Below are 16,611 nucleotides of genomic sequence, written 5' to 3'. Positions count from 1 at the left end.
AGGTCCCCAGGGGCCCGGATGGCAACCCCCTTTAAAAAAAAAATATATATATATATATATATATATATATATATATATATATTTTTTTTTTTTTTTTATTAAAGGGCCAATTTTTTTTTTTTTTTAGTTAGAGGTCCGGAGGTCCCCAGGGGCCCGGAGGCCCCCGGATGGCAACCCCCCTTTTTTTTACTTCTTTTTTTATTAAAGGGCCAATTTTTTTTTTTATATATTATTTTATTTATTTATATATATATATATATATATATATATATATATATATATATATATATATATATATATATATATATATATATTTATTTTTATTAAAGGGCTCAGAGGTCCCCAGGGCCCCATGTGGCAAAGCCCCCTTTTTTTTTTTTTATAAATGTTTATTCTTTTATTTTTGTTTATATATTTTTTATTTTTATTTTTTATTAAAGGACCCAGAGGTCCCCAGGGCCCTGGATGGCAACCCCCCCCCCCCCTTTTTTTTTTAATAAATGTTTATTTTTATTTATATTAAAGGGCCCAGAGGTTTCTTTTTTTTATTATTATTAAAGGGCCCAGAGGTCCCGGATGGCTACCCCCCCCCCCCCCCGCCCCCGCTTCTCAATTTCAGGCGGCAGCACCCCCCGGGTTTTCTGCTCCAGGGGGCCCATGTCTGAAGCTGTGTAAGGGGCACCATAATTCCTGATGGCGGCCCTGACTGCGGTCAGTGGGAGAGGTAATTTTCCTGGCACCAGTGGGAGTAAACATCACCAGATTTGGTACTAGGGGGAGGGATTATACCCCGTCGCTGGTATAATTGGGAGGAAGTGACCCATTATTGGTGTTAGTGGCAGAAATAGTGCCTCATTTTGGTGTCAGTTGGCATAATAGTGTTTCGTACCAGTTAGGGTAATAGTGCTCAGAGGCTGGATAAAGGCAAGCAAAGGTCCACATCCAGGTCTCAAGGCCGCAGTTTGGAGATCACTGGTTTAGAATATTGTAATAATGTGTAAATATGGGATAACTATTTCTAATAATGTAATAATGAAAAGATAATAATAATCATGCTGTGCCACCTTTAGGCATGTGCCCACTATGCCTAATGGCAATCCAGCCCTGCCACTTAGGCTGGCCATAGAGAGCTTTTTCTGCATTTTTCCACTTTTTTGAATAAGCGTTTTTTAGCTTTAGCATTTTTTTGTGTTTTTACCAAGAAAACACAAGCTATGGGATCAAAAACACTAAAAAACGCCAGTTAGCCACGTTTTACCACGTTTACCGCCATTAAGAGCATTTTTTCAGCTCAAAAACTCCTCCCTAAAACCTATTAGTGGTGGGGGGGGGGGTTTTTCCAGCCAGAAAACAAATGTTCGATGTGAGCTTTTGGTCGGATACTCTGACCGTGTGTAGACTCCATCGGACATTTGCTGTCGGAATTTCCGACAACAAATGTTTGAGAGCTGGTTCTCAACTTTTCTGACAACAAAAGTTCTTGTTGTAAATTCCAATCGTCTGTAGCAATTCCGACGCAAAAAAATCCTACGCATGCTCGGAATCATTGAACTTCATTTTTCCCGGCTCGTCGTAGTGTCATACGTGACCGCGTTCTTGACATTCGGAATTTCCGACAACATTTGTGTGACCGAGTGTATGCAACACAAGTTTGAGCCAACATTCCGTCGGAATAAAATCCACGGTTATGTTGTCGGAATGTCCGATCGTGTGTACGCGGCATCAGTGTGCATGGACACATAGGATAACATGCTGGGGAGTTTACTGGCTGTAGAAAAAAAAGCTAGAAGCCAAAAACAGCAGCTGTACAAACGTCCAGTGTGCATGAGGCAAGAGATGTTCCTAATTTAGGGCACTGTTTCAATTAGCAATTTTACCCAATTTACTAAAGCTGGCTGGGATGCTATTATGCAAATCAACCAACAATCTAAACCAGAAAGCCAAAATAATCCTCGTGCCTGCCCTGCTGATAAATAACCAGAGTCAGTAGGAGTCACGCTGTATGACCACACCTTTTTTTTAAAGGTGTAATTTTTATTATACACAAACAACATGTACACATATACATACTGGCCCAGATTCAAGAAGCAATTGCGCCTGTGTAACCATAGGTTACACAGCGCAACTGCTTACTTGCCCCGGCGTTACGAATGCTCCTGATTCAGGAACATCGTAACGCCGACTGCAGCCTAAAATCTGCGTGGCATAAGGCTCTTATGCCACGCATATCTTAGGCTGCATTCTAGCGATGACCACTAGGGGGCGCTCCCATTGTGCTCAGTGTATAGTATGCAAATTGCATACTAACACCGATTCACAATGTTGCGCGAGCCCTGCGTACGCAATTTACGTAGTTTGCGTACGTCGGGTTTCGCGTAAGGTTGCACATCCTAATAGCACGCGCAGCCAATGCTAAAGGATACCCGTCGCTCCCGCGTCGCGATATTTGAAATCTACGTCGTTTGCGTAAGTGATTCGTGAATGGCGCTGGACGCCATTCACGTTCACTTTGAAGCAAATGACGTCCTTGCGACGTCATTTGCCGCAATGCACGTCGGGAAAGTTTCCCGACGAAGCATGCGCTCTACGCTCGGCGCGGGAGCGCGCCTAATTTAAATGATTCCCGCCCCCTACGGAATCATTTACATTAGGCGCCCTTACACAGGGCAAGTTTACACAGCGCACACGCAATTTACGGAGCTACTGCTCCGTGAATCGCGGGTAGCGCAGTAAATTTGCGGGGGCGCAGGGCAAAAACGCTGCCCTGTGCCTCCGCAAATAAGGGGCAAATCTACCTGAATCCGGGCCACTGTATATACTGATATTGGAGAAAACAGTGCTCATCAATAAGTTGCATCAACATTATATCCAGTCAACAGCCCTCAAAATTTCCCCTCGCCTACTCGCATTTTGCGAGTGCAAAATAGTTTCTGGCGAGGAGCTGGGAGTGGGGGGGGGCGCGGATACCGCCGGCATGCGGGGATTGATCGGGAGCCGTTCTCCCATCAATCACCCTGGGGAAGAGAAAAGCCGCGGAAAAGGCAGTAAAAAAAAAAAAAAAAAAGAGGATAGATGCCAATCAGTGCACATGGGGCACTGACTGGCAACATGGGTCAACATGGGACTGGCACTGGGATAAACAAGTGATGCCCAGCAATGCCATCAGTGCCACCCCTCAGTGTCCATCAGTGCAACCCCTCAGTGTCCATCAGTGCCACCCTCAGTGCCCATCCATGCCCAGTGCCCATCTGTACTTACCCATCAGTGCCACCCATAAGTGCCGCCCATGAGTGCCCATCAGTGTCGCCTTTGAGTGCCCAGTGCCGCATATGAGTGCCCATCAGTGCCACCTATGAGTGCCCATTAGTGCCGCCTATGAGTGCCCATCAGTGCCGCATACCAGCGCCGCCTATCAGTGCCGCCTGTCAGTGTCCGACAGTGCCGCCTCACCTCATCGGTGCCCATCAGTGCCACCTCATTGGTGCCCATAATCGAAGTAGAAAATACTTATTTACCCCAAAAAATAATTAAAAAATAAAAAAGTTAATATTTTCAAAATTTTCAGTCTTTTTTTAGTTGTTGCGCAAAAAATAAAAATCACAGAGGTGATCAAATACCACCAAAAGAAAGGGAACAAAATGATAAAAAAAATGTTTGGGTACAGTGTTGCATGTCCGCGCAATTGTCATTCAAAGTGCGACAGCGCTGAAAGCTGAAAATTGGCTTGGGCAGGAAGGTGCGTAAGTGCCTGGTATGGAAGTGGTTAAATCAAATCCACCCTATTGCCATCTATGTCCCACTAGGAGATTTCCCCTCTCTTCTTATACCATAGTGACAACAACAGGAAGTGAGCAGGAAATTCCTCCAAAGTAAGGGAAATCCTTGGTAGTCACTAAAACTAGTGTCCCCGTTGGAGGATTTCCTTTCATTTTCATATAGAGAGGGTGAATCTCCCAAAGCGGAGCATAGACAGCAATAAAAACCTGACAGATATTCTAATCCCACTTCACTCTTTCTAAAACAAGCAAACAAACCACAAAATAAAAAGTAAAAAGAGGTAAAGCTTTGCGTTCAGTTGTATTTGTTCTTTAGGTGAACAGTATGTCAAAGGCAGTAAACACCTAACCTTTCTTCCTGGCTTGTGCAATAGCATCAGAGGCACTCTTGCTCATCACTTTGGTAATGTAGACTGGGCAGTTGATTTGGCCTGCTATAGCTATGGCTCGGAACACGGCCTCCGTCTCAAGCTGTCAGAGAAGAACACAAAAACATTTGTCATTACAAAGTATGCACTAAACTGTATAAATACATATAGGTAGATTCACAAAGAGTTAGGCCGGCTTATCAGTAGATAAGCCGACCTAACTCTGAATCTACGCCGGCGTTTGTTTAAGCGTATGCTCAAACAGAGATACGCTTAAACAAAGCTAAGATAGAACGGCGCAAGCCGGCCTATCTTAGCTTGCAATGTTTCTGATGGCCGCTAGATGCCGCTTCCATTGTGGCCGGCGTAGATTATGTAAATGAGGGGATACGCCGATTCACGAACGTACGCCAGGCCTACGCCGTCGAATTACGTCGTTTCCGTAAGGGATAGGCCGCCTAAAGTTATTCCACCTATGAAGTGGAATAACAATGTTAAGTATGGCTGCCGTTCCCGCCGCGAGGTTCGAATTTTTTAAGTTGTTTGCGCAAGTCGTCCGCGAATCGGGAGTTACGTAGTTTACGTCCACATCTAAATCAATAGGCCCGTACGGCGTACTTAGTCGCAATGCGCCCTGGGAAATGTAGTCGCCCAGCGCATGCGCAGTGTAAAAAAACGTCAAAACACGTGAGGTCAAGCCTCATTTCCATACAACACGCCCCCCTCCAAGTCATTTGAATTAGGCGCCCTTACGCCCGCTCGTTTTAGGCTACGCCGCCGTAGATTAGCAGGTAAGTAGATTGAAAATCACTACTAGCCTAACTAATTTACGGCGGTGTAGCCTAAACAGGCTAGGCTAGGCCGTCCTAAAGTTAGGCCAATGTGTGTGAATCTACCCCATACAACGCAATATGCAAGAATGCAGTCTCCATGTGGAAAGTTGACCCTTTTCACCAAATGTAACACATTGTAAGAATGGGAGCGCGGGTTAGGCGTAAAGTAGTTAAAAACACAATGATATATAATGAATAATAGGCCATCAGAGCCAGACAAATTTAAGGTTACTGAAATCAGATCAGTGGAAGATAGTTGGGTGTGAAGGATACTTCAAGGGCCGTACTCAGAAATCATGCTGCCCTAGGCACACTTCAATGTAATACCTTGTTGCACAAGCTCTGTTCTTTGTGTAATGTGATTATTTTGGCAAAAAGACTACTAGAAAGCACCCATGGAGGCGGTATGGGGTCTGATTAAAAGCCTCGTACACACGATCGGATTTCCATCGGACAAATCCATGGATTTTTGTCTGAAGGGCGTTGGCAGTGAACTTGTTCTTCATACAGATGGCAGAACTTTTTCAGCCAACATACACAAAACGACATGTTTTTTCAGCTCTTTAGCGCCACCCTTTGGGCAACTTCTGCTAGTGTTGTCTGATGGTTAACATTGGTTCAGAGCATGCGTGTTTGTACTTTGGATTTTAGTCAATTTGAGAGCATGGCCATCCAACATTTGTTGTCGGAAATACTGACAACAATTGTCCGATGGAGCATACAGACGGTCGGATTATCCGACAAAACACGTCCATCACACAATTGTTGTCGGAATATCTGATCATGTGTACGGACCTTAAAGCGGAGTTCCACCTAAAAATGGAATTTCCGCTTAACCCACTCCTCGCCCCCTTACATGCCATATTTGGCATGTCATTTTTTTGGGGGGGGGAGTGGGGGCTTTAGGAGAAGGGGACTTCCTGTCCCACTTCCTCCTTCCGCCGAGGGGCTGGAAAGGCGATTAGCTTAATCGCCTTTTCACAGCCCCTCCCTGTAGGCGAGCGCCTGTCCAATCGGACGGAGCCGGGCCGCTCGCGCATGCGCAGTGCCGCTCGCGCATGCGCAGTGGGTGCCCGGCCGTGAAGCCGAAAGCTGTCACTGCCGGGTGCCCACACTAGGAATGAAGACGCCGGCCGGCGAGGGGGGGCGGGGAGCGGAGCCCCGGCTGGCGCGTCGCTGGAGCCGTGGAGCAGGTAAGTGTCTGTTAATTAAAAGCCAGCAGCTACACTTTTTGTAGCTGCTGACTTTTAATAAACTTAAAAAAATGCTGGAACACCCCTTTAATATGCACAGCCATCTTTTATTTTTACAGACCACCACACAAGAGAAATGAGAGATGTTTCCATGTTCCTAAACTGCAGTGAGTTTTCTCACTTATCTCAATATCCCCTGCACCTTTTACCCCCAAAGGTTTTCTTGCTGAATTTTGCCACAAATGTTCAGAGGTCCAAAAGAGAGAATCAAAATAGAAAAACAAGTTACACAAATCAAGCCTGTTACACGTTATAAAAAAAAAAAAATCGGCTAAATGATCGTCCGGTTTTCCTCAATGTTTCACAGCGGGTTGAAACCAAGCATGGTACCGATTTTACTAATATTCTCGAAAACTGAAGGTTTCTTTTTGTTGTTTAACCACTTCAGCCTCAAAAGATTTTCCCCCTTAATGACCGGGCCATTTTTTGCGATACGGCACTGTGTTGCTTTAACTGACAATTGCGCGGTCGTGCGACGCTGTACCCAAACAAAACTGACATATTTTTTTCCCCACAAATAGAGCTTGTTTTTGGTAGTATTAGATCACCTCTTCGTTTTTTTTATTTTTGCGCTATAAACAAATAAAGAGAAACAATTTTGAAAAAACAATATTTTTTACTTTGTGCTATAATAAACATCCCATTTTTTTTAAAACAAGTTTCTTCATCAGTCTAGGCCAATATGTATTCTTCTACATATACTTGGTAAAAATTCGCAATAAGCATATATTGATTGGTTTGCGCAAAAGTTATAGGGCCAGATCCACAGAGAGAGTACGCCGACGTACTTTCAAATTTCTTGCGTCGTATCTTTAGTTTGAATCCTCAAACCAAGATACGACGGCATCTGGGTTAGATTCGACAGGTGTATGGCTTCGTACGCCTTCGGATCTAAGATGCAATACTTCGGGGGTCCACTGGGTGGGGTTCCCGTCGTTTTCCGCGTCGAGTATGCAAATTAGCTATTTCCGACGATCCACGAACGTACGAGCGGCCGTCGCATTCTTTTACGTCATCTCTAGTCGGCTTTTTCCGGCGTATAGTTAAAGCTGCTGTTTTGTGGCGTATAGTTACACCTGCCATGTTAAGTATGGCCGTCGTTCCCGCGTCTGTTTTGAATTTTTTTTTTCGTTTGCATAAGTAGTCCGTGAATCGCGGGATGTCAAAACAATGACGTCCTCGCGACGTCATTTCGCGCAATACACGGCGGGAAATTTAGGGACGGCTCATGCGCAGTTCGTTCGGCGCGGGGACGCGCTTCATTTAAATGAAACAAGCCCCCTACCCGCCCAATTTGAAATCCGCGCCCTTACACCGCGAGAGATAGACTACGCCGCCGTAACTTACGGCGCAAAATCTTTAAGGATTCGAAACAAACTGCAGTAAGGTACGGCGGCGTAGCGTATCTCAGATACGGTGCGCCGGGGCAGATCTTTGTGGATCTGCCCCATAGTTTCTACAAAATAGGGGATAGATTTATGGAATTTTTTTTCTTTTTACTAGTAATGTGATTTTTAGTGGGACTGCAACATTGCGGCGGACAGTTCGGACACCGTTGACACATTTTTGGGACCATTGACATTCATACAGCAATCAGTGTTATAAAAATGCACGGATTACTGAGTAAATGTGACTGGCAGGGAAGGGGTTAACACTAGGGGGCGATCAAAGGGTTAAATGTGTTCCCTCGTGTGTTTCTAACTGTGGGGGGATGAGATGGGACTGACTAGAGGAGGAGACATATCACTGTTCCTAATTACTAGGAACAGACAATCTGTTTCTCCTCTCCTCTCAGAACGGGGATTTGTGTGTTTACACACACGGATCCCCTTTCTGGCTCTCGTGATCACGGGTGGCTGGCTGACATCGTGTTTCCCGCCGTGCAGCGGGCGCCTGCTACGGCTCTTAAAGAAGCCAACGTACAGTTACGGCGATTCGCGGGAACAAGCCGGCGGCGGCTGATCGGCAAGTGGTGAATATTTCTAATCATGTGCAGTCTTTCATTTCTGATTTTTCTTGTACGAAAACAGTACACATTAAAACAAAAATTGTTAATTCTGCGCACATACGAGAAACATTTTGGAGTTTGTCCCTTCGTAAATTTTCGTTCGGTGGGACGAATCAGTTGTCGAAAGTTGTGTACACTCTATACGAAAATCGAACAATCTGTCCGAATATGGAGTTGTTTGTCCGATTTTCCTATAGTATGTACCCCACTTAAGACTTGGTGCTGTGCTGCCCAACCCTGCTGCCCTAGGTACGGGTCAATGAGTGCCACTATGGTAAATACATACTTCCTCCAGGCACACCTAAAATTTGGATAAATTTGATTTTGCTGCAAATTTACTGAAAATCAGGGGAGACTACAGTAAATTTTTTCTAAATTAGCTTTTGCAGCAATAATTGCTTGAAAAGATTTACTGTCTACTATTAGTCAGAGGGAACCATTGAGAGTAGTGGGGAACCAGGACATCTACACTTCTGCAAGTGTCCGTTTCAGAAACAGACTTTAGTTAACAATTTCCCTATGCTGATATTGCAAAGCATTTAAGGATATAAAATGGTAATTTTGATCACAAAGTGATGGGATTGAAATTCATACTTTTTTCCTGTTCAATCTTCTAATAAAACTGTATTGAAGATGTGTAAAATTGCCCAATCTTAAAGTGGATGTAAAGCCACTCTCACCCTTTCTAAACTACTGCCATAGTGCTGATCTATAAGGATATAGATGCCTCCTGCATGAATCCTTACCTGTCAAATGTCTCCCCTCTGTCTGTTATAAGAACTGAAAAACTGCAGATTCTGTGGGTGGGTCTGTTGTCTGGAGCTTTGTGGGTGGAGTCGTGATGTCAGTGAACTCCCTGCCCTCTTCTACACTCCCCCCAACATGCATTTTTTCCTGTGTATTCCTTACACTAAATTCTGCTATGATCACTAACATCCAGTCAAAATCCAGGAAAGTAACCACATGACTTCAGAAAAAGAGTGGGGGTGGGAATTAAAAAATAATGCCTGTCTCCAGGCTAGTGCATGAGATATTTAACCACTTCCTGCCCGGTCAATAGCAGATTGACGTCCGGGAAGTGGTTCTGAAATCCTGACAGGACGTCTATTGACGTGGGGGCGTGCAGCACGGCGATCAGTGATGCGGGGTGTCAGTCTGACACCCTGCATCTCCGATCTCGGTAAAGAGCCTCCGGCTATGAGTGCCCATCAGTGCCGCATACCAGCGCCACCTATCAGTGCCACCTCATCGGTGCCCATCAGTACTACCTCATCTGTGTCCATCAGTGCCACCTCATCCATGTCCATCAGTGCCATCAAATCAATGCCCGTAATTGAAAGAGAAAACGTACTTAGTTACAAAAAAATTAACAGAAAAAAATTCAAACTTATTTTTTTTCAAAATGTTCAGTATTTTTTTAGTTGTTACGCAAAAAATAAAAATCGCAGGGGTGATCAAATACCACCAAAAGAAAGCTCTATTTGTGGAGGATGCCAATTTTGTTTGGGTACAGTGTAGCATGACCGCGCAATTGTCATTCAAAGTGCGACAGTGCTGAAAGCTGAAAATTGGCTTGGGCGGGAAGGTGCGTAAGTGCCTGGTATGGAAGTGGTTAAATAACCTGTCACTCACAGCAAGGGGGTGGAACGGACTAAGGTTTTTCTCTGCAAGTCCATTTTATTTCACTGAACAATAAAAGAGGATTGCTCAGAGCTGGATTAACTCTGTGTGGCAAGACTGGGCACAGATGATAGGAAATCTTATACTGTACATTGTGACATCAAAAAAATTAATAAAAATATGGGTTTACATCCACTTCAACTTCACAGTTGACTGTTGGTCAGTTATTAGTTTACCACTGCGTTTCTGGTGGTTATTAGCTATCATTTTCGAAAATTTCTACATTTACTGAAATTTAGTATGGCCAGAGCTTTGGGGACTACATTTCCTCTTTGCCCAGTGCTGCTAGCCAAGACTGATCTTTCAATAATTAACATGGAGACCTGAGTCAATCAAATTTCAAAATCTGTATTATCTAAAATGATCCAGCTGCCGCTTGAATATCCAATAAATGCCATGTATGCTGTTATTTTTTAGCTTCAAATTCAAATTTCTCTTGCAAAATAGTCTCTCAGCAGACTCAATTTTCTGTGGGGTGAAAAACAAGTATAAACCGATGAAAAAAAATAACCACCAAGGAGATCTGAAAGTAGCATGTCTGCTCCAATGAAAATTTTATCATCTGTGCGGCATGGTAAAATTACACACCCTCTTGATCTTTCAAGGACAATCTGTTCATCTGTTAAGTTTGTGAGCCTAAATAATTCACTGCTCCAAAATTTTGCTGATTCATGTTAAAATGCAGACAAGCTAGGATCTGTCAAATGCAGATAATCGCATTTTCGAATTTTCTAAACTGTTAAAAAAAAACAACCCTGCATCACTGAACTATTTTTACAATATTAATTCTTCACATTCAGTTCCACAAAAAAAAAACATTAAATATGTTTTGAATAGATTTCTGGGTGCTCTATTTGGCAAAACGTAATGCTTGCTTATCTATTAGTATGTAACAAATGTGAGACTTCACTGAAACGCAATATCCTTGATGCATTGTAAACGCAATTAGCATCATTTTATCTTTGAAAGTGCCGTATATACTCGAGTATAAGCCGGATTTTTCAGCACATTTTTTTTGTACTGAAAATCCCCCTCTAGGCTCATACTCGAGTCCTCCTCTGCAGCCTAATCCCCCGGCGCTGTGATACATTCAATCTAATAGGCGGCCATGCAGTCTAACCAAGCGCTGCCTCCTCCTCCGTGATAGGCTGAACACTGTTTCACTGCTGGGTAACATAGTCAGTGTTCCGTAAGGCCTCGTACACACGACCGAACATGTCTGCTGAAACTGGTCCGCGGACCAGTTTCCACGGACATGTTCGGTCGTCTGTACGGCCGACCGGACCGGATTCCCGGCCTAGCGGACAGGGTTCCAGCGGACAAATGTTTCATAGCATGCTATGAAACATGTCCGCTGGAAGCCTGTCCGTCGGACAGGTTCGGTCGTCTGTAAGACTCACCAGACATGTCCGCTCGGCCGAAATCCCTTGCATGCGTCGAAGTGATTCGACGCATGCGTGGAAGCATTGAACTTCCAGGGTCGCGCACGTCGCCGCGTCATCGTCGCGGCCACGTCGCAACCACGTCACCGCGTTCGCTGTCCGCTGGGATTTTGGTCTGATGGTGTGTACAACCATCAGACCAAAATCTCAGAGCGGACATGTTCGATGAAAACGGTCTGCGGACCGTTTTCATCGGACAGGTCAACTCGTCTGTACACGGCAGCACAACGCCAATCAAGGTACTTGAGGGGACAGTAAGACTGAGGGATGAGGCATGCAGAGGGGCACAGTAATACGAAAATTTTGATATGACAGATACAACGTCAGAAGTGACGAAACGTGTTGAATAGTTTTGTATATATTCTTTTGTTTCTGAGCATGCATAGTCTTGCTCTTACGTTTTTTTTCATACTAAAACCATACTGATGAAACGAAAATCAGACGTTGAGTTCACACAGTCTGCACATTCAGCTTTTGTCTGACGAAAAAGTGAAAGCGGCTATCGAAAGCACCGTACTAACCATCCGTACATCTGCAGACAGCTCATCGTACAAATGTTTCCATCTGATTTTCATATTGTGTGAATGGGCCTTTAGACTGTGTTGTGGTATATTGGAAGCCCATTGAAAATCAATGTGCTACCTTAATACAACACACCTTTTAATGTGCAACACGAGAAGCAGTACCACATGTACAAAAATGTCTGTGCAGGAACCTCCCTCAGATAAATATTATACCAATTTTTGTCAGTCAGAATGTTGCATTGCCACTCCCAGTAGGACTTGCTAACATAAAGAAGGTGTTCTGGGAGGGGAGCTGAGCTGCTAAGATAAGGACTTGAATGATTGCAGTGCTTTTACTGTGAACTTTGAGGATGGATTTATTCACGGTAAATGCAGTTACAGAGGTCAGTAGGAGCTTGTTTTAAAATTAATTTACTACTCATTAGGAATATGCAAATACTTAAATGTCCATAGCCTGGCCACAGGTTCACTTTCAGGTTCAGGATACCTCTTCTGGCCGGCTCAGCGCGTGTCCTTCAGGTCCAGTAATTCCCATTTCCAGGATCCGTTTTTGTTCCTAGACATTAGAAATTGTAATGTTATTTTTTCCATGTGAAAATGCATATGAAAGAACTGTAAAAAATACAATTAAAATAAATGAAAATATTACAAAAAGTAAAGAAGAAATAAAATACCAACATGGCATCAAAGGAGGTGTTGCCACATCACTGAACTCTGTCTCTATCCCTTCTGAATTCATAGCATTATATACGTTTGGTAAATCTAAAGGTGGTACAATGAGATTGTAATGCATTTATCTGCACAGTTGGAGTGTGCTCCTGATGTTAGCACCCTGGGTCCTACAGATTTGAAATGTATTGTGACATGTCATCATGTGGGGAATGTCTTACCCTGTCCTTCTAAGTACTGCCCTATTTTTATATTCCCTGGGCATTACAGAAGGTTTGGATGTTCAGCAACAGACTAGAGAAGTGGGTGTCCAGCCATGGGTTAAGTAGAAATCCCACTGCAAATGTTTCATGAGGTCCCCATCAGTGGTATTTAAGCTATAATATAGACCTATTTATACCCCTAGAACATTGGTGATTCACAGCTAAAATTCACCCATTTACATACCACTAACCCTGGAGGTAAGGGTGGGTATCCAATAACATACACCAACGGTAACAGAACCTAAAGTGAACACTTCCAGGTTGTAGTCAGCAAATATGGTCTACTCCAAAACTTGTTTTTGTTGGTCAATACTGTGCTATAGACCAAAGGATAGGAGCTTCTCCCTCATGGTAGACTGGTACTAATCTGGTTTGGGTGGGTGGGTGGAACATGTGATTACTGCTCAAAAAGGTAGCCAGAACTTCCTAACACCTAAGCCAGTATTCGCAACAACCTATCACTGAGAGGGGAAGAGTTATATTGTCATGGAGCAATATTTTTTTATAGCCCCTCTTTACACATGTGCTTGGGAGCCCCCCACTCGAAAGCCCCATAGGAGTTCCACTGGCTGCAATGTCTGTAATTCTGGCCTTTGGATAAGGGTGTTTAGAAGACAATGCCATCATCTGGTCTAAAGATCTGTGCAATTCTACAGGCTTCACGTCTAATAAAAACCTTGATTATTGACAGAATTACCTCCATAGAAGCTCACATAACTAAGGAGCAAGATGGATTTGCTATGGGTTCTCTTGCTGTTTTACAACTATGGGCAGACAGACTTGCGGTGAATGTGGACTATTCAGAGGACATCAAGGACTCAAGTGCATATCTGAATCAGGCAGAACCCCAAACTCTCTGCTCTTGGTAAGATTGTGGTTAATGAAAGTTCTGCTATGTGGCCTACATACTACTAGTTCTGTGCTGGATAAACATGAAATAACTCATTGATAGCGAAGTTCTTAAAACGCTATAAATCTATTTGCTGCCACCTCGATCATCAATCCACCACAACAACGTTAGAAGTATAAGAACTGATGCAGAATTAGAATTAGATTCAGCTAAAATAATAAATAGATTCACCTGCAGGGAATGGGATTATCTGACATCCAATAAATCAAGAAGTAGGTCTCACGGAGGATATAATTACAAATACTTTTGGTTGCCAGTAAGCAAGCTATGTCCTGAATACTAAAAGCAGAATGCAGATATACATGTGCCCAAAATGACGTCTGAAGCTGGTTGGATTCTGCTAAAGAAAAATCCTTATTATCTATTATAGGGCCAACACATTTTGTGACCATTGCTGTCTTGCTTCTTAAGCCTCGTACACACGACAGAGAAACCCGACGGGCGAAACACATCGTTTTGCTTGTCAAGTTCCTTGTTAGGCTGTCGAGGATCTCGGTGAGCCAAATTTCTCCATTCCCGTCGAGGAAAAAGAAGACATGCTCTCTTTTTGGCTCGACGGGATCCACGACAGTTTCCTCGTCGTAAAGTGTACACACGACCGGTTTCCTCCTGGTTTTTGCCGAGAAACTCGGTCGTGTGTACCAGGCTTTAGAACTGTAGCAACTCTGTTACTTTTGAATGTACCTGGAAGAAGAAGTATGCAGATTAGGAATTCCGACTTTCCTGGTCTGCATGCTTGTTCTGGATCAGTTTCTCATAAATTATTGAATAATGCCAGATGGCTATCATTTTAAAAGAAAGTCAGCAACAACAGGTTTGTTTCCTTTAAGATAAACCTGTGGGAAACATTTGGATTTGCACTTGGATTTGTGAGCAGACAACATTATCTATCAGTAAATATCACTTAAGCCGGCCAAACATGGATAAAAATTAGATCGTTGTACTGTATGAGCAGGCTGGTTCTATAGAAGTTGATTTGATATTTTCGAACGATCAGCGCCGCCAGCACTGATCCATGTATTCTGACAGCGGGAAAGTCTCCCTGCTGTCAGAATACAATAGCGCAATGGAAGGATTCCTCCATCCACATCAAGTATGTGGATGGGGGAACTGAGTCATGTAAGGCCAGCCTTAGCTTATCATTACCTTATCATTTTATCACATGGATTTCTCCTGAAGTAAAGATGAAAATAGCAAGCTGCTGTTTGCACAATCATATATCATGTTTATTGGCCTCCCAGTTCATCATTTATATCAGGGGTCTCCAAACTACAGCCCGAGGGCCGTATACGACCCTTTGCTAGTCTTTATCTGGCCCTCGGGGCCCTATTCCTCCCAATGGTGGTACACTATTTCTTCCACTGATACCAATAATGGTGTATTATTCCTGCCACTAATACCAACGATGGGGCACTACTCCTCCTCATACTGACCACCAACCTTGAGGCAATGTCTCATTGATGCTGGGACCCTTTCTACCCAAGTAGGCCACAATTCGGCCCCCCCTTAAAGCAGAGGTTCACCCTAAAACAATTATATACCATTACATCCAGCATACTTCCGACATCTACAGTATGCGTTTTTTTTTTTTTGCCGTACATACCGTTTTATTGTTATTTTTCCCCCCGGCTTTCCGGGTTCTGTCTTCCGCGGGAGTGGGCGTTCCTATTCAGAGGTTAGATGATTGACGTCTGGTGGAAAACTTCCCCTGGCGCATAAGGCGCGTCACCAGTTTTCCGTAAGTAGCCGACCTGCGAGTCGGCTCTATACGGCGCCTGCGCCCGCCGTGTAGAGCTGACTGCACAGGCGCCATATAGTTCGGCTACTTACGGAAAACTTGTGACGCACCTTATGCGCCAGGGGAAGTTTTTCACCAGACATCAATCATCTAACCTCTGAATAGGAACGTCCACTCCCGCGGGAGTCAGAACCCAGAAGTCGGGGGGAAAATAACAATAAAACGGTATGCACGGCAAAATAAAAAATAAAACAGCATACTGTAGATGTGGGAAGTATGCTGGATGTAATGGTATATAGATGTTTTTTAGGGTGAACCTTCGCTTTAAGTCTGAAGGACAGCAAACTGGCCCTTTGTTTGAAAAGTTTGGAGCCCCCTGATTTATACAATACACACATATTGAGTACAAGATCAAATATTTCTTATTTGCCCAGAAACTCCACATCACATAATATCAGTTTACAGACTTACCTGAGCTATTAAATCCCCATTTTCTGCATGCACCATGACTATAGCACCATGTGCCGTGAGAAAGGTGAAGATTTCGTATAGCTGAGGAGAAAACATACAGTATTAATAAACATTTTACAGACAGGTTACTCAGACTAGTTATGCCTCTAACTCTATGCAGGAAACTTCTGGAGGTGTAACCAAACTTCTGTATTAAGAAGGCTCTACTGTACTCTATTGGTTAAATAGAAGGCGTTTTGGCTCCTTTTAGACCATCTCATTATAACCTGTCTGGTTAATAATTCATCATTGCTGCCCAAGCCCTACTATATAAGGGTCATGGCTTTCACACACTTAACAGATGATGGCCAACAACCCTGAAACAGATCTGTTTGCATTTTAGAATAAATGGCTCTAAAATATTAGGCTGGATTTGTGCTATAAATTAGCAGTTCTAGACAAGGAACTGGCCCAATGGCATAAAGTAAAGGTATGTATGGTTCCCCCATAAAAAAAAGGGGGAATAAAACCCTTATTTTGAGATTCGTGATAAAAGGCATCTATGTAGAAATCTGTTTTAAGAATAGCCTACTACACTTTGCTTTCTGGGTTTATTTTTAGCCCGCCTCACAATCACGTTTTATTATCTTATCACTTGACATGACTGTTTAGTGCAGGGGTGTCCAACCGGTGGCCC

At 43.6% G+C, this 16,611-nt stretch overlaps 1 protein-coding gene across 2 annotated transcripts in view; it reads right to left on the bottom strand.

Annotated features, from left to right (window-relative positions):
• The window catches only part of CRMP1 (collapsin response mediator protein 1), a 120,852-nt gene that overhangs the window by 30,758 nt on the left and 73,483 nt on the right, over window positions 1–16,611 (bottom strand). For both annotated transcript variants that reach the window (XM_040335405.1, XM_040335406.1), the window contains exons 6-8: window positions 15,936–16,016; window positions 12,372–12,440; window positions 4,127–4,247 (exon numbers count right to left, since the gene is read on the bottom strand). In XM_040335405.1, coding sequence (XP_040191339.1) covers window positions 4,127–4,247; window positions 12,372–12,440; window positions 15,936–16,016 — 271 coding nt within the window. The remainder of the gene's footprint in view (window positions 1–4,126; window positions 4,248–12,371; window positions 12,441–15,935; window positions 16,017–16,611) is intronic.

Source organism: Rana temporaria, chromosome 1, assembly GCF_905171775.1.
Source record: "Rana temporaria chromosome 1, aRanTem1.1, whole genome shotgun sequence".
Taxonomy (NCBI): Eukaryota; Metazoa; Chordata; class Amphibia; order Anura; family Ranidae; genus Rana; species Rana temporaria.
This window is presented reverse-complemented; position numbering and strand designations above follow the sequence as displayed.